The following is a 26,305-nucleotide window of genomic DNA, read 5'->3' as shown; positions in this document are numbered from 1 at the left end:
TCCATTTACATTGAACTTTATCTTTCTTTTTTTAAACAGAAAAGACTATCGCTTAACCAGAGCTTGAATAAGGAAGCATCCATCAAAAAGCAAGTCTGTAGTTTATAGGTATAACAAAGGCATTTTGACTGGAAAACCAGAAATACTGAATAGTCTAGAAAATAACAGAAATATACTGAAGGTAGAAAAAATGATAGAGCACAGAGATAAAGTAAAATGTGACATATCGGAAAGATGGAAAAAATACCCTTCTTGTATAAAACATGGCAACACATTAATTAAAATAGTGAAAGAAAAAACTGTTCCCATCAATGTCTGTGCAGCAATGAAAACAAATGAATCCCACTTGATGCTTGTCTAGTCAAATAAGAATTTATGCTTTTAATACACGCTTGTTCAATGTGCTTGCAATGTTGTACAACTTGTCATGGGTTTACCCTATCGCCAGTTAACTTTCCTTTGAGATTCCACTGTGCAAAATAAACATAATTGCTTCATTTAGTATTTAATTAAAAGGGTCGAAATCTGGTTTTAACTCTTAACAGAACTGAATCTATATAGTCTAGGCAAGCGGTTAGTCCGCAAGCTTTTCAAACCTGTCACTTCTCTGGATGATCTCTGATGTAATCAAGTCTCATTTTAAGACGCCAGAAAAGCCGACCGCTCCACATTGGACAGGCGGGTTTATTTGAGCTTTCCATCTCTGCCATACTAGCCAAAAATAAATAAATTCCAACAATGTTGTACAGCTATCAGGGGTCTGCCAAGGAAAGCCTTCATTTTAAAAACAGAAACCAATATGTGACGTAATATTAATACAGGTGGCCCGGCTGTGCTGGAACATGCGCACAACTGAGTCATGTTGACTACAAAGTGAAAAGTTCTCTACAATTAATTTGTAGGTTATAATGTCGACATACACATATTTATTTTATCTGAACAGCTCGAAGTGATTAATTTAAATTAGAATATCAATGTCTGGAACCAGAGCCTTTCAGTTTAAACGGCTATATTTTTAATCTTGGGACATTCCGCGGTATTTTAGGAATTTCTTTAGGCTTAATTTTCGAAAGAGTGAAAAACAAAGTAAAATGAGTTTACCACCGGGAGCGTGTGTTATTGTAACCTGCAATTTTGAGTCCAGATGTGTTGCTTCAGAGTCGCTTGCCCCGACCAAGCGGGCGCTACTGCATGTGTGCCTTACGTATAAATAAATAACACAGCATTTGTACAGCCAATTGTCCTATAAGTGACACTGCAGCAGCAGTTGTTGATGCATAGTTCACCCCCTAGTCTCTGACTGAGTCGCTTTGGATAAAACGAAAATCGTATGCTGAATGACTAATTCGTAATAATAATAATAATAATAATAATAATAATAATAATAATAATAATAATAATTGTAAATGAGCTTTTAAGAATTAGGAGTCGCCTTAATTTTTCCTTGTCTTGGTGTATTTTTTTTTTTTTTATCTGACTTTCAAAGTCTTCACATTAATTATAGCTAAACTCAATTACAAGTTGCTTCCACAATGTGTTTCCTATTCATTTTTTGGAGGAATAAATATGCTTCACCACACCCCCTCTTCTATGTGGGATTCTACCACTATTAATAGACTGTCAGTTTGAAATGCATGCACCCACTGCAAGCTAGCCACTGCTGTTGTTTAGCGACGTGCAAATCATAGAGCTGAAATAATAATCAATCTAGTGGAATATTAATGCATTTTGAAGTGTGATACGAATAACTCAAATCGGAGACTACGTTAGGTACACCGCAGTTAAAACATCTAATTTTGAGTTCATATAAGGTACTTTTTCTTTATGCTCGCGGGGTTCTGTTGTGAAGTCAAGTTGATCTGAGAATGGGCTGTGCAGTATCAGGACCAGGTCTAGCCTCTAAACCGTCAGAAGATCCGAACGAAGAGGAAGCTTCTGCTGCGACTTTAACGGATCACCAGATCGAACTGATCAAAGAATCGTGGAAACTGATCCAAGAGGACATCGCCAAAGTTGGCATCATTATGTTTGTAAGGTAAGTGGTAAATTAAACCTTGGCAATTACATGTTGGAGTGGGACATGCTTTGAAAGCAGCGGGGTGTGAATGCTGAGGCTCCCCCACAGCCAGATCGACCATCATGGTAGACTATCTGCTACCTGTCGGCTACACTGAGGGTTTAACATTGTTTTATTGCCTTAAAAAAAAAAAAAAAAAAAACTATAGTCTTGTTTAAGGTTGAAAACATACCCCTATCAGAACTCAGTAATGATTACAAAATCAATGACATTACTACAGAATTCAGTCAATGTTCCAAACATGAATGTAAAATTAATGGATGAAATTATGACAACAGAAAAAAATACATATTCTGTTGAATAGGCAATGTATTATTTATGTAATGTGAAAAGTAAATATATTTAGAATAAAACACAAATTGGGTACACCTTAACAATGTAGCAAATGTTTATAAATGTCATGTTTTGGCACTACCTTCAAAAGCAATGTTGTACATAATTGAAGAAACATCTTCTATATGTGTAAGTCAAAGTGCACTCCAATACCCTGCCTTCCCATAATAAACAGTTACAAAAAAGTACCCAATAAAACCACTAGAGGGCTGTTTCAACTGCAAGGTTTCAGAAGTGGAGAGGGTTCAGTACTTGCCCTGGGTTGCCACCTGTCCGTGTAGATAACTACAGATGACAATGACAAGAAGCCTGATGAATCAAGATACCCAGGTATTTTTCAGAATAGCCACATCCAGATTATTATTATTTTTATTTTTTACCTGTGCAACCCTCGATGTGCAAAATAAACCTCCCAGTTTGCCTCATCCAATCAGAAGTTCTATGAGTCATAGCCTATTATAGATGTCCTCTGAACCTTAGAATCTTGGAAATGTCACTGGGACAGTGTTGCAGTCTGAAACGTTATTGAGGCGTCTCTTTTCTGTCTGCATCTTACTGTATATGCGGATACACAAGGCCTTCCCAAAGGGGTCTACAAATGAATTCAGAACCGGTTGTCCATCCCCAGAACATAGTTGTTAAATATTGTTCCAGTCTGAATTGTTTAATGCATAACTGACTTTTACTGGCAGCATCATAATCACAAGTTTTTAGTACAGTTGGCTGGTGTTAATAGGTCTTGCACTCATATTTATAGTCGCTGTTGTAAAGACTAAAGATAAGAACAGTATTATGCATGCTGTGAAAACATCACATAGAGACAGAGTGTAGTTATCACAATTATTTCAGGGGTATAGTTTATAAAATTGATTCATACTGTGTAATCCATCTTTTTAGAAACCAGACCTTGATGGCTTTCCAGTTTGTTTTCATGGCTAAATGTTTTCAATAAGGGCTTATAAATTTTTTTTAAAAATAAACAACTTTAAATATGTAAAAACCTATAATTAATATATGGAACAGATTTCAAAGAATGAAGAAATTCATACTTGAAAAGTAATTCTATCCTACATATAAATTAATATACAAATATATGAAGGTTAGTTTCAAGCAAATGCATTTTTTAAACTTGAATTTGTATCTAATTAGTCATTTATTTGACAGTATACAGTGCATGAGAGATTTAGTGTAAAACTATAAGAAACACTGAAAAAGGCATTGACCAGAACATTTGTCGAATTGACTTAGTTTTACCTTACCTAAACACTATAAGAAAGAAAGGCCAGAGAGTAACAAACCATAGCAAAACTACTAACAGATAACAGCCCATTCAGAAGTAACAAAATAACACTACTATACCAGAACATATTTTCCACTTAAGAACTCACACTGATTACAATATCTTTGTTTATTTTTTACTTACTTATTACATGTCTTTTCCTCTTATTTCCATTCTTGCCTATGTGACCAGTCACTCACACCTGTGCAAGCCTAATGTGACCATTAGGAGACGCTTCACATTTGATCAATCTAGGTGGAGTCCTTACTCCAAAACAATATGCGTGTGAATCCCCAAAACTTTTGAAGAACCCGAAAAAGACTTCTAGTCAAAACATTTGTCATTGTCAATGTCATAAACTTTATGGAGAGCAGGTAATCAGGTCGCAATTATTATTATTATTATTATTATTATTATTATTATTATTATTATTATTATTATTATTATTATTATTTACCAGAAATACATATTTTAAACAGCTGTAAAACCAAAAACAAAACTGTGTCATTATCATATTATCACAGTTTTATGTCACCCACACTATTATAGTATTCTCGGCGCAAAGCGCATAGTTTAGATTTTGTAGACTATTCACCTTATAGACGCTGCGCTCCACAAATCTATTAGCTGAGAGTAACTGAAAGTGCGATTCTCATACATCAACTTCACAACCGTTCGTTCATCAAGCCTTGAAGCAAAACAATTGACTGTATTAAGGGGCTTCTTGTTTCATTCTCAGCTAAGACTTAAAGTCGTTTGTTGTTTTTATCAGTGACTCATCACACCAAGGCTAACTTTGACTTTTAAATTCACACATGATGTGTATTTTATCTCTGTTACTGCTTGTCACATTTGATGTACATACAGACAGTGAAAACCATTACCAGAAGAGATGTAACCTAAATTGGTGTAGCATGCAGTACTCGTACAGTAACCTCCTGCATATTAAATCATTTTCAAAATAGCAAATATTTTTGATAACACGTTTTACACTGAGACATTTGTTATACAGTAAGTACTACCTTAAATAGTACAAGGAGCAATGCTTTCAGAGAGTTTAACCAATCTTTAATCCACAAACTGTTGTATTTTCATCTTTCAAAATAATATGAGTTACAGACTGGAATAAACACATTGAAAAGTTGGCAATGCTGCTCAGTCTTTGGAACCGGTGAATGGAACTTTGGAACTACATAGTGGTTCTGGAGAGTCCAATGAAGAGCAACCAGACAAATCCCAGGGCTTAAAGGAGGGAGTTATGAAGACAAGCTGAAAGAACTTCATATATTTATCCCAGAGCAAATAAGAATTAAAAGGAGTTTCCATAGTTAACCCTAACCAATTCATAAACCAGAACCAGAGGACACAGCTAGAAATTAAGTGGAGATAGACTTAGGACAGAGAGAAGGAACTACTAGCTACTACGAACTGGAGCTATTGCCCCATTTCATTCTGAAATGTTCTTATAGTCTTATAGTCTGACATTTTTTATTAACCATTACTTTTTGCTGCCTTTCCCCAAAAGGTTAATTAGAAACTATTTTGGTCACACTTTAAGTTGATGGGGTAATAAGTAACTTAAAAAAATTACATGTGAGGCATCATCCAATAATTGTTAAGGATCTGTCAAAATTCCAATACATCATATCCTGTATATAGACAACCAATGCATAGAACATACTGCATATTTTAAAACAACAAGACATGTTTGTTTAAAAGTACTTAGTGGTAAGAACAAATGGTAATTATATGTTTTGTCAGCGACTATGTTAAAAAATGGTTTAAAACAAATCACTGTTCTTATCAAAAAGAAAAGACCATTCAGGAATTATTAATCTGTCCGATCTCTGTCTAAAATTAGGTTTTAGTTTACAATTTGTCCTTTATTGCATGCAGGGTTTTTGTGGGGTTTCTTCTTTATTTTTTCATTATAACAAGTGTGTCAGTAACTTACATCCCCCACCACAGCTATACATTCAAAATCAGAGCTATCGGTATGATGAAAAATTGGATGACCATGACTTATATCAACTGTATTTCCAGAATAGTATAGAATAAGAATGACCACCTTGCATGACAATATTATACGTGATTATCCATATTTTAAGAGCTACAGTATGTTAATAATGTAAAAACAGTACCAGGCATGCAAATAAGCAAATCCAGAATACTAGTCTTATGGATGAGAGGTTGGGGATAGGGCACTGTGTTCCTGTAAGACCAGAGGATTGTGGCTGCACCAACTGGCATGATGCAATACTGTAATATAGTTCTATGTGGATGGATTTTATCAATCTAGGAGAGCTTGCCTTGAAAAACAGTTTGTGCTGAATTGCATCCACCCTGTAGCTACCCCTTAGTCCTGTCCGTTATGAGGGGTTTACTGCCTCATCCAGCAGGTCAGGGGACAGACCCCCACACCAAGGGGGTCTGAGGCAATTATTCATTTCTGTACATCGTATAATCATTAATAAAATATTGTTAAGTGTTTAAATTTCTGTGTTGTGAGGGTTTGTCCTGAACTATCAAAATGAGGTCACAGACAAAATCTTGTTTTTGAAAACAAAGCAATGACAAATCGCTCTTTCTAGAGCGCAGATGCCCAGATTGCATTATGATTCATTTAACTGCTGATATTTACCAACCAAAAGGGATTTAGTTTAAATGAAATTAGATTAAATTGCATGGAGCACTTGACATCTACGAATCCAGATGTCACCCACTGATTTTCAACCAGCTGTATTGATTTTTCCATATTTGCCAGCAGACTGCCAGCCTACGGTTAGAGTAAACAGGGAATCACTGTCCAGACAAAAGGATCATAACCTTGTTTTCATTGCCATTCATTTGTGAGGATATAAAAAGCAATCTTAATTTTAGAGCAGAAGCATTTCATAACAGTCGTTACTGAGACGGATTTTCGAATCCCTGCAATGCCATTTGTAACATGATTGAATGGTTGGAGGGGTGTTCTGGAAATAGAGTCAGGCTCATTCTGGATATTGAAGAAAGTTCAATTCAATTAAACTGTTTTAAAATATATGTTATCTAACACAAACAAAACACAAGAATCAGTGACTACAAAGAATGTAAAAATTAGGAGGTGTTTTATAAGACTCAACTGTTTTGACTTTTACACCTCAAAAGCATTCTCCTTAGTCTTTTATTTTCTATGCCTAAGCCTATGCAATTACTCATTCCTTTCAAGTGTTGGTCAAGCATGTTGGATTGCTTAAACCCTTTATAGCTATGCATGTTTGATACAAAAAAAGTACATTTCTTATTTAAAATCATATGTTTAGTATTTAGATGATTTATACAGTAACCAGGTATATAAGTAATTATATTGCTTTTTACAGTTGCCGGTCTAAAATGAACCACATCAAGATTTGACCCAAATAGTCACATGATCCTAAAACAGCAGGCTTGCTCAATCTAGTATTATGTGCTGTTGTAATGGATCTCCCCCTAGGTGTGAATGAGTTAATAATACTGAAATGCCAATCCATTACAGTGGTGCCCTATTGAACATAATCTTGACCCTTTGGTTGAAACAAGTAATTAAATATGAATGTTCTTTGCATAAAAGCTATTGCATGTAGAGTATGCTGGATTGTGAGATAAATGATTATCTAGACGGTTCTGATGCTGGGGGGCGATGGGTGGTCACATTGACAAGCCTTGTGTTGAAACTCCCTGAGCCGAGGTGAACATGCACTTTGATCAAGCAGGAGGAGAATGTAAAGGATCTCCTAGCGGCTGATGAGTTTATAATACCGACCTCAGCATAAGACACATACTCACCTCTCCACTACTGAGCTGGCTCTTTAGTTGAATGGTAAGACGTTCATCTTTGAACCGCATGGTTTGCAGTTTGCATCCAGCCCTGGCCTTTCCATTCAATTCAATGGGCTGAGATTACACTGTCTATTGTATTGTGGGAGACATCATACACTATCCTGTGTGAGGAGATCAGATTCCTGACATGCTAGTTTCAAAGGTAGGAGTTAATTGTAGTAAACCACAACGATGACTGGCAATGGACGCAGTGTGGTCCAGTGATTGAAGTCCAGGGGATGTAATCAGAAGGTCACTGGTTCAAATCCCACCTCTGCCACTGACTGACTCACTGTGTGACCCTGAGCAAGTCACTTAACCTCCTTGTGCTCCATCCTGCAGATGAGATGTTATTTATTTATTTTATTTCACAGCGCTTTGTGATGGTGCTCCACTATGAAAGGCGCTATATAAAAATAAAGATATTATATTATTATTCATGCTTCCATCATTATACTGTGTCAGTGAAGTGCTTAAGACAGTGGGTCACAAACTTTGTCTAATTGCTGCTTCAATCCGCATCAGATAACTTCTAGCAGTCATGACCCCTCTTGAAATAACTAATACATGATAAAAAAAAATCAAAAACCTTGAGTTTTCATTGAAAAAACAGGAGCTATATGAATTATAAAATAAAAATACATACTCTAGTATTCTTATATGACAAGTCTCAAAATGCAATGTCTGTTTTCTTTAAAGACCTGCAATGCATTTTAACTATTACATTCAGTACAGGTTTACTTATGCACGATAAGGATCATTTCCTGACCCTCCAAGAGCTCCCAATACCCAGTTTAAGACATTCTGGCTTAAGAGGTTGGGTTTTTTTTGGGTTTATTTGGATATTATGGATTCAAAGCATACAAGTTCGAAGGCCTAGGCTCTATAGTTTTAAACTGTTTTGTTCAATTAAAATCTATTTACTGAGGGAGTAACCAGAGATTGTCATAAACAATGAAAGTCTACTTCAGTTTAATTCCACTGCTGTGACTAAAATTCAAAACATTTTTACTACTGTCTCTCAAAGCCTCCCACTTCTAAGACACAACATTATATTCAGTTTTTAATACAAAATACAGTTGTCATGCCCACCCAATGTACGTCCTGTCTGAGAGACTGAGCAGCTGGATCAGATTGATAAATATTTCCTCTGAGTCAGTGTCATTCGCATGGTCATATCCCAAAATAAAGCTTCTTTCATTTTTAGATGATGTTGCCGTTTATTTTTATATAATAACATGCCTTTCCTTCAGAAAACGGCTGATACAAAAAGGCTTCCCTGCTGGGTTTCAATCAAAAAAATTAAATGAAGGGTAATAAAAAAAAACACAATATTATAAAAAGCATTGCTTTTTAAGGGAATATGTTACACCTGAAAAGTATACTGACTAATAAAAATGTAAGAGCTCAATGTTCAAATAGAAAATATTTGTATAGTAATGAGACCATTGACATCGGAAATAGTGTCACGATTGAGAAATTTCATGACAAAGAGAAAGAAATCAGTTCTTTGCCGGACTCTGCTTTTTCCCCTTTGCTTGAGATCTCCCATAATGCATTGTGAAATTTGTACAAATAAATTATTGAGAAAAGAAAGCTGTAGTACTGCTGCAATGTGAGGTTGAAAAAGTGAGGGGGACATGTCCCCCTCGTCCCCTATAAATTACGCCTATGGGCACAGGTAAAACATGAAAAGAATGTTGAACCATGGATACATGACTTCGCTTAAATTGGGCGCTAAAATTGCCTAGTACCGTTTTTATCATGTTGTGTTTAAATGTGTGATAGACATAGCAGTAACTCCTGCCAGAGATCAATCCAGGAGCCTAATCAGTCACATGCAGTGTTATGGTTTATGTAAAGTTTAGCACCCTTGTACAGTGGACTGCAATTTTGATCCATTTGAAAATCTGAATAGCAATTTCTTGACACTTCTTTTCCACATTTACTCTTTTCTGCTTCAGACAACAAAGTTAAGATATGATTTGTTTTTGTGTGTGTGTGTGTGTGTGTAGAAACCACACATCACCTTCACTGCTGTTATCATCGTGTTAGCAGGTGGTAATATCACAGTACCTAATGTTATTTAAATTACTTTTTGTTTTCCAGGAAACACATACAAAATATAATTCTAGTCGTTTGTTTCTGTCAAAACCAAAGTGTTCACTGGAAAAGGAAGAGCTGCATGCCATCTGTCACCACAGACAAGTGTCCTGTGAATTTTCAAGACATTTATAAAACCGACCAGTGACCATTACAGCTCATCAATTCAACTATTTTAGTAGTGACTTTTCCGAGGTAATGATAAACAATATTATTATTATTATTATTATTTATTTCTTAGCAGACGCCCTTATCCAGGGCGACTTACAATCGTAAGCAAATACATTTCAAGTGTTACGATACAAGTAATACAATAAGAGCAAGAATACAATAACTTTTGTTCAAGCAAGGTACAAGTGTGACAAACCACAATTCAATAATACAGCAGATAATAGTGATAGTTACATCTGGATATGATTAAATAGTGATAGTTACATCAGGATGTGATTAAATACAAAGTACTACAGGTTAAACACTTGGCAGATTACAGTATTCTGAAGTACAGGATTAAATGCAGTAAAATAGGGGGCAGATAAGAGCAAAATAAAGCACATTTACATGAAGGGTGATAGTGTCCCAGGATACAAACAGAGGAGTTCTACAGGTGCTCTTTGAAGAGGTGAGTCTTAAGGAGGCGCCGGAATGTGGTCAGGGACTGGGCAGTCCTGACATCTGTAGGAAGGTCATTCCACCACTGGGGAGCAAGGGTGGAGAAGGAACGGGCTCTGGAGGCAGGGGAGCGTAGCGGAGGTAGAGCTAGTCTTCTAGTGCAGGCGGAGCGGAGAGGTCGAGTGGGGGTGTAGGGAGAGATGAGGGTCTGGAGGTAGCTGGGTGCAGTCTGGTCAAGGCATCTGTAGGCTAGTACAAGAGTCTTGAACTGGATGCGAGCAGTGATCGGGAGCCAGTGGAGCGAGCGGAGTAGTGGAGTAGCGTGGGCGAAGCGAGGCAGAGAGAACACCAGGCGGGCAGCAGAGTTCTGGATGAGCTGGAGCGGACAGGTGGCGGACGCAGGGAGGCCAGCCAGGAGGGAGTTGCAGTAGTCTAGGCGGGAGAGTACCAGGGCCTGGACCAGGAGCTGGGTAGCATAGTTGGTGAGGAAGGGTCGGATTCTTCGGATGTTGCTCAGGAAGAATCGGCAAGTGCGTGCCAGAGTGGAGATGTGCTGGGAATAAGAGAGGCAGGGGTCCAGGGTGACTCCAAGGTTCTTAGCGGAGGAAGAGGGAGAGAGTGTGGTAGATTCCAGAGGAACAGAGATAGAGAGATCAGAGGAGGGGGAGGAGGAGGGAAAGAAAAGGAGGTCAAATTTAGAGAGGTTGAGTTTGAGGTGATGCGAGTGCATCCAGGAGGAAATAGCAGACAGACAGGTAGAGATACGGGAGGAGGTGGTGGAGTCAGAGGTGGGGAAGGAGAGGAAAATCTGAGCATCATCAGCATAGAAATGGTATGAGAAACCATAGGATGCGATGAGGGGGCCCAGGGAGCGGGTGTAGAGAGAGAACAGGAGAGGACAATAACAATGAATTGCTATTACTAAGAGTGAATGCTGTACCACACCATCTGGGATCTTTTTGGTTCATACTGTAAATCTTTTTTACTAGAATTTTTTTTTTAAATATGTATGCATCACTGATAATATTTTCTCTATAAAAACATTACTGATATGACTAAACAATAGGACTAATAATGACATTTTGAAGAAGTATTTGATGGGGGTCCCAAGTGGCTCACCTGGTAAAGGCATGGCCATGTGGTGTACAGGGTGAGCCATTCAGACAGGGGCGTGCATGGTCACGTCCTGGCAGTGTGAAGTTAGGGAGGCAAAAATCAACTATTTCTCATCATTGCTTTACAGCCAAGAGCCTAGTGAGCTCAGGTTGATTCCTGTAGGCTGGCCTTTGTCCTTCAGAGGCTGGCAGCTTTACAGCATACGATATTAGACCCATGGCACTGAAAAATGTAGGCATAGAGCTGCCACCTGATGTTCTTCATATTATAACAACTTCAGTGCTGCACATGGGCTTCCCTGTTTCCCCCATTCCACAGTTTTTAATTAATTTGCTTTTTAAAGTGGTTTATATCCTTTCCTGTCAAGGGGTTGTTAGCAGCTGAGCATCATCTCTGCCTGATGGAATTCTGGCTTGCTGGTAATAAGCTATTTAAAATGCAGCGGCATCACTCTTAGCATAGTCAATGCATACAAAGCGTATTCAAGGTTAGCATGCTGTCTATGATGAAGACCTGTTACAGCACCAAGTGCTGTCTATTAGACAATGTGTTAATGCAACTTCACATAAGGGACTTAAATCGCTCCCTATTGACCACAGAGGAGGTTGTGACAATATGGAGCACCATGTGGCAAATCTACCTTCCACATTTCAGCAATATGACCTTTTCTTCACCTTATAAAAGTTATACCTAAACCATACAGGGAAATGTGTATGTATGTTCACTGCTACTGAATTTGTGAGAACCCACAAGCAATATGCTACTGTGTCTAACCCAATGAAATAGATGGATGACAAAAGCTGTGGTTTTCGACGTTGCTGTTTCACATGTCTACACTGTAATGATTAAGCCAGACAGAAGTCACAGTGAAGCTATTAATAATGATGGAGAAAAGGTTGCGGACAAATAAACCAAGAAGCAATGTCATGCTTAACTCCTCTGAAAGAGGGGATGATAGTGCAGAGAGTGTTAAGCTCATACCAGCTGATGATTAGATGAAAATCGAAATCCCTCCAGAGGGTTTTGTGCCATTCTCTGTTACCAAGATGCCAGCTACTACACCTATTCTCAGAGCAATCAACTAATTTGAACATATGGTGGTTCAGGTCAACTGTGCTGCTTTTGTATCTCCTTTGCTATGGAATACATCCATCCATCTGTTTTTTTTTATATATATATATAAATGTACGTGTAAACTTTGCATATTCATGCAATATTTCAGGACCTCTTAACATACAGTAATTTACAATGCAGGACTAGGAGCCAATTTGACATTTTTCTCTGCAGGTAAATATCAATCTGTGTATGTCTATTTGCATAGTTTTCAAACACAAAGGGCTACATTCAATTGAACTAAATGCCACAACAGTTTAGATAATTCAGATCAAGCCAAGGTCATAAAAATCAAACATCCAAACTGTTCAAAACTTCCTGTATTTAATGATTCAAACAACAGCAAATATTTAGATCCGTTGAACAGACCCAAAAGGTTCAGTGGACGTCCACGACCAACAATCGAGATGAGGAGAAACAGTCCCTGCCAGTTTAGTCTCCCTAGCCCGTCAGAGCACCAGTGCCAATGCAACTCTCCCAACAAAGACTGGCAACTTTGCACAGCCAGGACGTGAACCTGCGCTACCCTGTATGACTCACCCTGCACACCATGTGGCCATGCTTTTACCAGGTGAGCCACTAGGGGACCCCTCCAGCAAAGTGTTGTAATGGTTTATTAAATCCATACAGCGCTGCAAATCACTCCTAAACAACCAGCCTCCAGCTGCATGTAAATGTAAAAGATAACACAGAACTTGTCCAAGAAAAATCAGCAATGGATCTCAGAGACCGCTGCCACCGTTCCCACTTTCAATCCTTTCCAGTGTTGGTTTGGGGCTATTTTGGAAATGATCATATTTTCACAAAGATAATAGATTTGAAGTCTCAAATGAGTGAAGAGGTGGGGACAATTTCACTCTCCTGGTGAAATGCCCCAAGACGTGCAGGACCATCTCAAAGCATGGTTTGCAAAGAGAGATTTCTTTAAAAGTGTAGTACATGTTTTAAAATGAAAATGTGTTTCTTTTAAACTGCACTGTGCTTTTAAGATATGCATTCAGACAGTGTCTCGATTTATTTCGTTTAACACTGTAACCTTTTTGGATGAATACATTTTGTAGTGTGGTTACTGTGCGTTTCCCACTCATCTTCATTGACAGCCTAATATATTAATTGATTATTTGATATTTCCAGAGTGAAAACTTGAACTAGATAAGTAATTATACCAGTCAGTTGGTTTTTGATATACTGAGGTTTTCAACTGTCTATGATAATGATAGCATAGCATTCTAGTTGCACTCTAATGGCAGGATGAAACTGGGTACAGCTTACACTTTCACACAGAGTGATACTGTATTATCAATGTGGTAAATGGCCATTACTGTTGCAGCGCTAGATCAAAATGTCCTGCATTCTGTGTCCTATTTACGCATGTGGGGGTTTGAAAGGGTAGTTAATTTGCAATTTCAATGACTAGCTCCTGTGTTTTTTTGACAGCAGACAGTTTTAGCAGAAATAAATTACTTAATTAAATCCATCATAAAAGGTAAATGATTCATAATGTGAGGCATAAAAAGAAAATACTGTAGACTGCCCCTTAGTATATATGTCTGCTCCTTACACTCACTGGTTATTTTTCTATTACCCACTTAGAACCATTGTGTATCCTCTATGTGATTATACCATTCTGGTGGCTGATGAATACGACTCCAATTTCAGCCCAGTCCATTTCTGTCTGCACTATTACTATGCACATTGTTTAATAGTACTGTAAAGGACATGTTGTTCCATCTGTTCTGTATCACAGTGTTTCTTATTCGATTTGGCTGGCGGGTTTTGTTTTTATGTATAATTTCACAAATGCATTGCTGACTGATTTTGACCTTACTGCAAAACCTCATTTATCAGAATATTTATCAATATTTATTGATCGTATCATAATCAGGAGGAATTGGACAATCATGTTGGAGGCTCATCTGTTCATGAGTCTGTACTCTTATAAAAGTTTACCACTGTACATTTGCATGATCATTTTGTCAGTGTTAATTAGTCAATGAGATGTAAATGTTTCAATATTATTTGAGCAAATGATTCTTAATTTTTCCTATTATAGGAAAATTCTGAAATAAGAAACTAATTAAGAAGATTGTTTTTGGCAGTGTTTTAAGTAGGTTGTATGAGGGAAAATTGTTGCTTTATATCACATTTAGGGTCTCAAATGTGTGGGTCAAAGTGTGTATTTTTATGTATAGCTGACCCACAAAAAAAGTATTTTTTAGATAAAAGAAATGCCACCTTTAAATTGGCTCAAGTTGACAGTGGAGGTCTTTTTACATCTTTCAGTAGGTCCATAGCTCTTGCACTGGTGTTCCTGAAAAATGAAAAAGAATTGATGCTGCATGAAAATATACATTTTGTAATAGTAGTGTTATATGTTTTTATCCATTTTTCATTTTTCTTATCAGGAGTTCAAAAATAATGAGCTAAACACCTTCAAGACTAGTGGTGTCTTTGAGTGCTGAGCAGATAGATTAGTAAAGTATGTGTTTCTCATAGGTGTAAAGTTACATTTACTTCCTTCTGCTCTATTACTCAAACACTCCATTCGTAGTGAAGGCTTAGGTAGCAACTTATAAGAAAGGTTTTATAATACATTAATACCTGCTCCTGAAAAGTTTTCTTTCCCAGATGGAGTAAACTGTATTTACCTATAGTAATATAAACACACAAAAATATATACTGTATATATATATATATATATATATATATATATATATATATATATATATATATATATATATATATGAAGGTTACCTAAGCCATTTCTTGTCAGCCTTTCACATTTTCTTTGAGGAGAGACAAACAAGTTCAGCTGCCACACACCTTCCTTTCTGCCACGTTTATTTCTGTTACATAGAACTTGCATAACTGGACATGTTGTATTTTACAATTCAAATACTCTTTTTTTATGAATTCAATACAATTTAAGTATCAGGGAAGTGTTGTATATTACAAGCAAATGGTAGACATCTTATTGTATTACTTGTATTGTAACGCTTGAAATGTTTTTGCTTACGATTGTAAGTCGCCCTGGATAAGGGCGTCTGCTAAGAAATAAATAATAATTATAATAATAATAATAATAGACATACAGTCTCTGTTCCCAACAAACATCCACGTTTCAGTGTGTGTGTGTGTGAGTGTGTGTGTGTGTGTTTGTGTATGTGTGTGTGTGTGTGTGTGTGTGTGTGTGTGTGTGTGTGTGTGTGTGTGTGTGTACATTTGTGTGGAATACAGTATTTATAGTGCTTTGGAATGTTTTTGAGCTGACACCAACGTTTTAATGCAGACCACATGAATTTCAAAGAAGCTGACATCCTTGTTGTAATGTGATCGATGTTCTGCGTTGTATAGCTCACATTCCTTTGAATTATTATTACTAAGAACCATCTGCCCTGGCTTTGCCCATGGGCTCCTAGGTCAGCATTTGCCTTCCGTGAAGCCACTTTGTAATCCAGCTGAGTTACTAATGAGGTGTCCCCTTTAGCAGCTCTTCAATACATGTTAAATGTGGCCCTCAACCCACCTGCTGGTCTGCATGATAAGAATCAACTCAATATGTTATTTTTCTAGCAGAGTTCATCACAGAGATTTTACAGTTTTCCTGCTGAATGTTATATAGTACAAAGCTGAGCATTCGTAAAACAATTTCTACATATCGTAGCCTTTTTAAAGCACTGCTATTTATTTTTAATATAGTGTCAATCAATAACAAACTCTTGCATTAACTTTTTGTTTGTTTTAATATGTCCCTAATGTACTTTTTAACTATACAGAAATACTTTGAAAGGCTGTGGCTGTATTAAAGCATTTTCTTACAGTTATTGTCAAGTGTCGGAAAGGAAACGCACTGTGGTCAAAGTATGGAATGGGTTACATGCCATGATGCTGAATTATTGGGATCTTTTAAGACCCAACTTACTACTAGGAACTGGCCAAGCACAGATGGGCCGAATGTCTTCCTCACTTTCCTAAATGTTCTGCTGTTAGTTGATCTCATTCAGACTGTTACAACTCTGTCCTCCTCACGTGGTTGAATGCTAAAGGTGCTGTGTTGTTTTGGAAACAGGTTGTTTGAGACCCACCCAGAATGTAAAGATGTCTTCTTCCTCTTCAGAGATGTTGACGATCTTCAGAGGCTGAGGACAAGCAAAGAGCTCAGGGCTCATGGGCTGAGGTGAGTCGAGGTGTCTTTTAAATTTCAGATTCTACAATCAAGCTTTGCTCTGTCACTAAACTGGGTCAGGGAATTTATCTGAAAAATGATAATAAGTGGTGATGGAGGGAAGGTATAATTGTCTGCAGTTTTGAGATCCATAACAAATGTATAAGAGCAACATTTTGCCTCTCAAGCTGTGGTATCAAGTGTTATTGCCTACTTGTAAACTACAGACAGTGCATTGCAGTATAATTGAAAAACCTTTCTTCAGTTCTCCTTGGAAACACATGTACATTGTGTACCAATCTGTGTACTGAGACTGACACATAAAACACTTTTCTCTGGGCTTTAATCTTGAAGATGTTGTCCAAATTCATGATGAATATGCTAAATCGGCCTGGATTTCACAGAATGACACCTCCCTAATATCACTGTGCAAACAGGTGCATTGTAAAGAGAAGCCACCCAGAGTCCAGTGTAGTAGCTGGAGAGACCTGGGGCTGAAGCCTTTCACTACCCCCATTGTAGATTAAAAAAATGTTAATACCAAAAAGACAAAAGTAAGCCTTGACGATGGGGCATTTTTTAAACTATGTTATGAAAAAAACTGCAATAATAAAGGCAATTAAAATGTTGTTAATACCCTACACCGGTACCAGGTTAACAATATCAAACAGTGTTACTTCATATTACACATTATTAGATACAGTAAACAAAAAGTGAAGCTCATATGCAGATTCCCAACAAAAATTACAGAGAAAGATTACAAAGACATTCTTATTTTGGCAGATAAAGGCTGAAACGGTTCAATCACTTTACTCAAATCAAAGGCCATTTGGTTTGAAAACTCAATTAGCATGCCCAGTTGTCCCTATGAGTTGAATTTTTTATTTTATTTTTATAAAGTGACAGATTAGTGCTGTAATGTGTATGCAGACAAACACTAATGGATCTTGATAGGTCATTAAAAGAATTTTTAAAAAAACAAGATGAATGTAACACTGCCCACTGGTAAATCCATCTCAGTTACAGTGCCTTGCGAAAGTATTCGGCCCCCTTGAACTTTGCGACCTTTTGCCACATTTCAGGCTTCAAACATAAAGATATGAAACTGTAATTTTTTGTGAAGAATCAACAACAAGTGGGACACAATCATGAAGTGGAACGAAATTTATTGGATATTTCAAACTTTTTTAACAAATGAAAAACTGAAAAATTGGGCATGCAAAATTATTCAGCCCCCTTAAGTTAATACTTTGTAGCGCCACCTTTTGCTGCGATTACAGCTGTAAGTCGCTTGGGGTATGTCTCTATCAGTTTTGCACATCGAGAGACTGAAATTTTTGCCCATTCCTCCTTGCAAAACAGCTCGAGCTCAGTGAGGTTGGATGGAGAGCATTTGTGAACAGCAGTTTTAAGTTCTTTCCACAGATTCTCGATTGGATTCAGGTCTGGACTTTGACTTGGCCATTCTAACACCTGGATATGTTTATTTGTGAACCATTCCATTGTAGATTTTGCTTTATGTTTTGGATCATTGTCTTGTTGGAAGACAAATCTCCATCCCAGTCTCAGGTCTTTTGCAGACTCCATCAGGTTTTCTTCCAGAATGGTCCTGTATTTGGCTCCATCCATCTTCCCATCAATTTTAACCATCTTCCCTGTCCCTGCTGAAGAAAAGCAGGCCCAAACCATGATGCTGCCACCACCATGTTTGACAGTGGGGATGGTGTGTTCAGGGTGATGAGCTGTGTTGCTTTTACGCCAAACATAACGTTTTGCATTGTTGCCAAAAAGTTCGATTTTGGTTTCATCTGACCAGAGCACCTTCTTCCACATGTTTGGTGTGTCTCCCAGGTGGCTTGTGGCAAACTGTAAATGACACTTTTTATGGATATCTTTAAGAAATGGCTTTCTTCTTGCCACTCTTCCATAAAGGCCAGATTTGTGCAGTATACGACTGATTGTTGTCCTATGGACAGAGTCTCCCACCTCAGCTGTAGATCTCTGCAGTTCATCCAGAGTGATCATGGGCCTCTTGGCTGCATCTCTGATCAGTCTTCTCCTTGTATGAGCTGAAAGTTTAGAGGGACGGCCAGGTCTTGGTAGATTTGCAGTGGTCTGATACTCCTTCCATTTCAATATTATCGCTTGCACAGTGCTCCTTGGGATGTTTAAAGCTTGGGAAATCTTTTTGTATCCAAATCCGGCTTCAAACTTCTCCACAACAGTATCTCGGACCTGCCTGGTGTGTTCCTTGTTCTTCATGATGCTCTCTGCGCTTTAAACGGACCTCTGAGACTATCACAGTGCAGGTGCATTTATACAGAGACTTGATTACACACAGGTGGATTCTATTTATCATCATTAGTCATTTAGGTCAACATTGGATCATTCAGAGATCCTCACTGAACTTCTGGAGAGAGTTTGCTGCACTGAAAGTAAAGGGGCTGAATAATTTTGCACGCCCAATTTTTCAGTTTTTTATTTGTTAAAAAAGTTTGACATATCCAATAAATTTCGTTCCACTTCATGATTGTGTCCCACTTGTTGTTGATTCTTCACAAAAAATTACAGTTTCATATCTTTATGTTTGAAGCCTGAAATGTGGCAAAAGGTCGCAAAGTTCAAGGGGGCCGAATACTTTCGCAAGGCACTGTACATATATGAGCAGGAGGGTGATGGGAAATGTAGTTCTGAGAGGTCCAATGCAGGTACATGGGAAGCCATCTTGAGGCAGGGAATGCAATTTAAAAGTTTACTTTTACTGTTACATGTGTTTCTTTCAAAACTGCACATTTGAGACCCGTAAAACCAATGCATAAGAGGTAAGATTTCTGAAATTGTTTTGTTAGCTACAAGTGTTTTAGGCTGGACAGTTGCATTGCCTTTGCTAACAGCAATGGTCATGTTTCTGTTCTGTTTCAGAGTGATGTCTTTCATTGAGAAGAGCGTGGCCAGGATTGACCAGACGGAGCGTCTTGTGCAGCTGGCCATGGAGCTGGGGAAGAGCCACTACCGATACAACGCTCCCCCAAAATATTATGGGGTAGGAATGTGCACCAATCGGATCTTTGAATTTACAAATATTCCAGATTTCTGTATAAACTATCACAACCATTTAAGAAGGAGACCATGACATGACTATACGTCCCGAGCTATCACCTGTGCTGTCCACAGGCCAGGCTGGTTAACACAGTGCCTGCATGCACATCACACCACGACATTGCTTTATACGGAGGGGGTCCAAGCAGGGACCAAACAGGTAAAAGATAATAATATATTACCGGTACATTAGGGTCTGGATAATGAAGGTATTACTGTATATATTTTTACTTTTAAAAACATCAGTTAAGCATCTTCAGTCATAAATAGTATAACGCCACCTTCAGTAATCTTTGAGTTTCCTTCGAAGGAAGTATATTTCTATGTATGTGTAAACAGAGGTGGCTCTCTATTTCAGAAGTATAATCCCCAGCTCGTGCTTTATTTTTCAGTATGTGGGGACAGAGTTTATCTCTGCTGTTCAGCCAATCCTAAAGGAGAAGTGGACCCCAGAAGTGGAGGAGGCCTGGAAGGTACTGTAGCTTTACATTGTGTTTTATATTAGAAAATGTAGCCTACTCATTGAATGTATTGCATTGTAACAGCTAATGGCAACACAATATGTTGCTCCCGGGTTTTTATTTCTTTGGGTACGCTGACCCCTGGTGGTTACTCAAATAATCACACATTTGTATTTATTTTGCTACATAGTTTGCTGAATTAATATTTGGAATTAGCAGATTTTTTAACCTTGTTTTTCTGTTTAGAGCTGCATGATTTTCATTTTTTGTGCTGTGCTCAATAAAGATGAAGGACAAGCACTGACTACAGTCAGTCACTGTTCTACATAAAAATATATATTAAAAACACATTCAAAATGTTTACTATAAAAAGACACAATGAACATGATATTCATGCTATTGATAGCAGTAATTCTTCATTGTATATAAGATGATTCCTGCAACTAAAGTAAACTTGATAAGAAACCACAGTTAGCAAATGCACAGTGGACACCTAAATGTTTTCTCTTTGAAAGTCAATCATTGCCCTTTCTTATTTTAATTCACTCGTTTCAGTTTGACTCTTACAACACTGCAGACCTGTATTACTTTTCAGGATACGATGCTGAAATTACGTAATTAGTTATTCTTTTGGCAACATTACTTTTAACAAAGAATCTTTGGTGAACTGATCCACAGTATTTGTGCCTTTGCATCACTCAGTAAAACATTGGACGTTTTCTTTAAAACTTCTCAACTTTTCCCCTAATTCATTGTTTGCTAATGATGTTACTAGAGCAGGTTTCCTTTCCTCTGCTTTTGTGAAATTTAAAGTGAACATATTGTGGTGAATTTAAAGACCTGTGCATTTTTGTTTCCAGGCCTTGTTCACGTATGTGACTAGAATCATGAAGCAAGGTTACCAGGAGGAAGAAACAAACAAACAAACCAACACTGTCGCCTCCAGTAAAGAGAGTCTTAAGAAAAGACTCAACACCCTTTAGCCAACAGAACTGTACGGTGCCTTGCTAGAAGGGTGACCGTGGAGACCGCTTACAGTATTTGCAAGGAAGTTTGGTACCGTATGTAAGATATTTGACCAGGAAAACAAATGCAACTTTGTGTTTACAAAGGTGTTTACACAACAGCTGCATTCATTTTATATAGAGTACAGGGTGCTTTAAAAACAGCTATAGGAACATTATTAGAGAACATGTCTTTTCAGTTTCAGGTTTACAAGTAGACGTGGTGGACAGCATTGCTTTTTGGCTTAGACCTGTTATTTGTCATGGAAGGCCTCTGCTGCAGTATACACATTTTTCCCATACCTTGCACACTAGAAAACTGTGGTTATCCCGTTAATAAAAGTAAGTGGTTGAATTCCCTGGCTCAAGCTGTGCTGATCCCAGTAGAAATCTACTTGTAAACCTGTGTCAAAATGGGGGTTAGTTACTATGAATTTAACACACCTCTGCATGATTACAAGCAGGGTTTACATAGAATTGTAACCTATGTTGATGGACAGTATGGAAGCACTTGCAGTCTGTCAGAATATCTATTTACAAGCGTCCTGGAGAATAGGACACAAATGTAAAATTGTTCTTCCTTCAGGAAGATCTGTATTTTGTGTTTGAGCAATATTTCAGTTGGGGAGTCTTGGAGACAGATTTAAGTTTGTTGCTTTTGGTGTTGGTTTCTAGGAGTAGAAAATAAAAGCTTGCATCTTGCACTGGAGCAAATATAGCTCTTTAAAATACAACTGAAATAACACCAAGACAGAGATGTGTTAAATAGTGTCTTTATAATGTAGAATACATTGTATTAAAGGTTTCTATTAAATGTGCTTATAGACTTATAGATGGCTAGCTGTCTTTCATAATTTCTATTTTTTAAGTTGTATATTCATTGTATATTCAGTTTCTTATTAACAATAAACTGTGTTGTAATTAGTATAATACAATACATATATATATATTTCAAACACAAACATGGATGCAACAGTAACAATACAGTATGAAATGGAACCATTTTTCAAAGATTTCCTTGGGTTGTATTTTTCTACTGAAGCTATTCTAACCTCTGCATGTCCTCTACTCACTGAAAATAAGCTGATATGACATTTCTAGGAGGTGTAGCCAAATGACCCAGTAATACATAGATTGTAATGCTTAATGTTTACACTAATCATTGACATTATTTGTAAGGTTACTTTTCATGATCTTTAGGCAAGGTTTTTCAGTCTATGAAAACACAATGTGACAAATTATATATTTACTTCATGACCAAACATGGGTCTGCTCATCAGCGCCCTGTATGATGCAAGGTAATCACACTGAAATGCGATTCTTTAAAATATCAATAATACAAATATTATTTAGGATTCCATTTATCACACTTCCTTTTCAGTCACAGTATTTTGTCTTGCTTGGTTTTGGTGCTCGCATGAAATTAAGCAAGATCTTAGGACACTACAGCTTGTCTTAATGCCCACTTCATTTAATAAAATGTAGAATAGGACACATGCCATGAAATGGCAATATTTACCTCAATGAAAATAATGTTGACAAGAGATAACAGCATAAACAAACTGGACTGTGAAGCGTGGATGTTTTCTAAAAAGCTATTAGATATGTAAAACACAACAGCATATTTATTTGACAACTAAAAGGTTTATTTTGAGATTCCAAAAGATAATGCTGAGAATGGCATTTTGTAACACCTTTATAACCAGCTAGGTGTCACCTATGCATTTTTAAGACGACTGAAAAGTATTTTTTTTTTCCTTTCAAAATAATCTAACAAAACAAAAAGCCCTTCCTTAAAGCAGCTATGACATGCCAGGTCATAATTCTTAGTAAGCTGTTAATAAAGACTGTTGTACAGTTTTTAAAGATGCAAAGCATGCTGTTCTTCAATAACTGTCTCCATATGGAAACGGATCATTACACCATTCTTCATGTTATAGCAAATGTTATTTAACCCTTCCAAACGGTCATTTGGTGTAACCACCCTCCAAATGTCATTCCTCTGCTTTTCCCACAGCAGCATTACAAAGTAACCAAGTCATTTTGTAAATCCCCCTGTATCTGAGATGTTACAGTAATCTCCAGTTTTAAAGATATTTCTAGGAGCCATGCTATTGTAGGTATTAATTACAAGGAGTACTACAGAATGGACAAGGTGCTGTGTATGAATAAAAAATAAATAAGATTTGTATGCAGCTTTTAAACTTTTAGTATTGTCCTTTAAAGTTCATTTTGCCAGTCATGTTTAAATTAAGATGCAGCCTTTTTTTTTCTTGGTTTCTCAAGTACAGATTTGAGGTTTATTGTAACATACAATAAAACAGCTTTACTCCCAAACTGTATTCTGATGTAGATTTTGCTCTGACAAGTTAAGAACCAATAGCAACACTAGTACTGAGCTGTTTCCCTCTTTTCACGTTTGAAAATAAACCAAAAAAAAAAAAGAGAAGTGCAATCCCATGCACCTCTAAACACTGAAAATATGATTCAGTCATTAAAAATGATTATTAATATCAACCAAAAATGTAAAACTTAGCAGATGGTTTACCAAGCAACTCCAAGGTTTAAGCCTTGTCAAAACACCAGCATATCTCCAGCGAGGTGTTTGGAGCTATTGTTTCTATGGACCCTTCTCATATCTCAGGTGGATTGTCCAGGGGGTTGAGAGGGGGGGGGGGGGGTCAGCATTGATGAACTGTTCAGAAATGAGGAAGAGAACAGTCTGCCTCATCACTGGGTCGCCTTCGTCTTCTTGGTTTTGCTCTTTTTGTCTTTCTTCTTCAGACCGTCCATGTGAGCTCTTAACAGGTTTGAGTAAGCCTACAAAAGATACGAAAGAAATAATCAGAGAAACAATGTGGTATTTAAGAGAATCGCCTATAAACAAGGTTAAACAAAATTGTATGGTTTATGAAAACTAAATGTACCATTACTCAGATTGTCAGCGCCTGACTTCTGTGGAGAGCTCAATCAGGTGAGGGTTAATGGTATTGATTAAGTTTATTTAACATTCAAAATGAAACAAGTGAAGAAACAGCTGCTTGAACTGCTGCTTTTCTTAGGCTCTATGGAAAACAGCATTCTATACAAATCCAAGCAGCTGTTTCTTCACTTGTTTCACTGGGAATGGTAAATTAGATCAATCAACAACAATGACCCTCACCTGTGGACAGCTTGATCTGAACAATTGAATAACTGGTTTGAGCGCCTCCAATTCATCTAGTAGAAATCAATATCGTACAGAGCATCAAGTCCATAGTGCGGTCTTCATACAACAGCTGTACATTGTCATTTTTAAGCTTAAAAAAAAGTATTCATCTTCCATGGGATTTTTTTGTTTTTTTTCAGTGCTGAAGTCTCTCAATGGCACATCTGTCCATACAGAGTTGTTGTAATTCAACCTTAAAAAAACATGACATGCTAGAAAAATATACCACTTACCATCTGGAATTTTATTACTTCTTTGGAGCTAACCTAGAAATAAAAAAATGAGACAATTTATCTTAAAAGTAGCAACAGAAATGTGTTTTAAAAAATAAAAGCAGTGAAATGATCCGGGATTGTCTCACTCAGTGCTTTCCAGCTGCACTGCAAACTCCAAAAGTATTTTTACTTACAACTGTGCTAATCTTCTTCTTTCCATCTGTTGCTCTGAGGAGGCACTTGTTGTCCACGGGATCAAAGGTCTCTGCGTTTCCTTTTCGGGGAACAGGTTTTGTTCTACCATCATCTATAGGACAGAAAGTGTTATTCACTACAGTCATGCATCCACACAGTGTAGGAGTTAAACTGAAATCAGAAACACATCAAAAGGTTGTGGGCCACTGTTAGTAAAAGGATTAATAAAAGGTCTCACCATAACACGACCGGACTGCATCCTGACTTTACAGTACAGGGACGTTCCCTTTAAGTACCCCCCCCCCCCCCCAAAAAAAATACATATATAATTGACATACTTCAGATACACAATCTCTGTGGTTGTGAGCTTACATTTCTTTAGTGTGATGTAAACACTTCCAGTGGTTCTGCACTTCTGAAACAGCCGTGTAAGTTCTGTCAAAAACTGCAAGAGAAAAACATGGCATCAGACACTGGTCACAGGCACCAACACAAATCAAGCTTTCGCCAAAGAAAATAATAAACTTGGTTTATGTATTGAAAACACGTTTATTATTTTCTCAGTAGTATACACAAGATTTTTTTTTTTTTTTAAAGGTTTGTTTCATATGTACATATGTATTTTTTGACACCCGAGATTTGGGGTGAGCAAAACGTTTTAAATATAAAATAAAACATAGATAGAACATTATAGATAGACAGATACATAGATAAGCAGGGTCTAACTGTATTGACCGACAAGCGTAACACCTGGAACAACCGACAGATTTAAAATAACATTAGTAAATGAAAAAACGTTAACTGGTCACAGCGGTTTATATATATATATATATATATATATATATATATATATATATATATATATTATACATATACTGATATATTATTATATTTGTTTATCTTCTTTTTGGGTTATGGTCAAATAATAATAATAATAATAATAATAATAATAATAATAATAATAATAATAATAATAATAATAAAGATTATACTCCGGTGTTCCATCTTCCCGACTTGGAATAAATGTATCCTAATTCAGCTACTTATTGCACATTTATTAAATCCAATATAAACATACATACACCGGTACATTAGTGGTTTTGAGTAAGAACCATTCATCTTTTGAGAAAGAAATGTCTGAGTTTCACTTTCGAAAAATAAAACCTACGCATAGGAAGACTCTCCCATTTGTATCTTATTAAGTTGTTCTTACCGAGTCGTTTTCCAGTAGTACCATGATTTAGATTTGACAATTTGTAGGCTATCGACTTTCTTAAAATGATCTCAGGTTAACACACGTATACCATGTTACAGGAAACTAAAATGTTGAACTTCAACCTCGTCACTAACTGATGACGAAACAACAGCGACAGACTGCAAACCCTCCCCTAGAGCGAGGAAACTGCAAGAAATATGCATTGTGGGATATACAAGGTATACAAGTATGCACAGAGGGTTGTGTAAATAAGTTTATATATATATTCTGTCATT

At 37.1% G+C, this 26,305-nt stretch overlaps 2 protein-coding genes across 2 annotated transcripts; one reads left to right on the top strand and one right to left on the bottom strand.

Annotated features, from left to right (window-relative positions):
* Positions 1–1,619: 1,619 nt before the first annotated feature.
* On the top strand, positions 1,620–23,645 carry LOC131698643 (neuroglobin-1-like). The gene is made up of 5 exons (XM_058991425.1): positions 1,620–2,035; positions 16,537–16,644; positions 19,555–19,675; positions 20,124–20,204; positions 21,053–23,645. The coding sequence occupies exons 1-5, from the start codon at positions 1,866–1,868 to the stop codon at positions 21,173–21,175; spliced, it is 603 nt and encodes a 200-aa protein (XP_058847408.1). The 5' UTR covers positions 1,620–1,865; the 3' UTR covers positions 21,176–23,645.
* LOC131698644 (signal recognition particle 14 kDa protein) lies at positions 22,821–26,205 on the bottom strand. The gene is made up of 5 exons (XM_058991426.1): positions 26,028–26,205; positions 25,187–25,259; positions 24,814–24,926; positions 24,638–24,670; positions 22,821–24,016 (listed from the first exon to the last, which is right to left on the bottom strand). The coding sequence occupies exons 1-5, from the start codon at positions 26,049–26,051 to the stop codon at positions 23,927–23,929; spliced, it is 333 nt and encodes a 110-aa protein (XP_058847409.1). The 5' UTR covers positions 26,052–26,205; the 3' UTR covers positions 22,821–23,926.
* Between the last annotated feature and the right edge of the window lie 100 nt (positions 26,206–26,305).

The sequence above is a fragment of the Acipenser ruthenus genome, chromosome 18 (genome assembly GCF_902713425.1).
Source record: "Acipenser ruthenus chromosome 18, fAciRut3.2 maternal haplotype, whole genome shotgun sequence".
In the NCBI taxonomy this organism is placed as follows: Eukaryota; Metazoa; Chordata; class Actinopteri; order Acipenseriformes; family Acipenseridae; genus Acipenser; species Acipenser ruthenus.
Note: the sequence above shows the minus strand (reverse complement) of the source record. Positions and strands in the feature narration are given on the sequence as shown.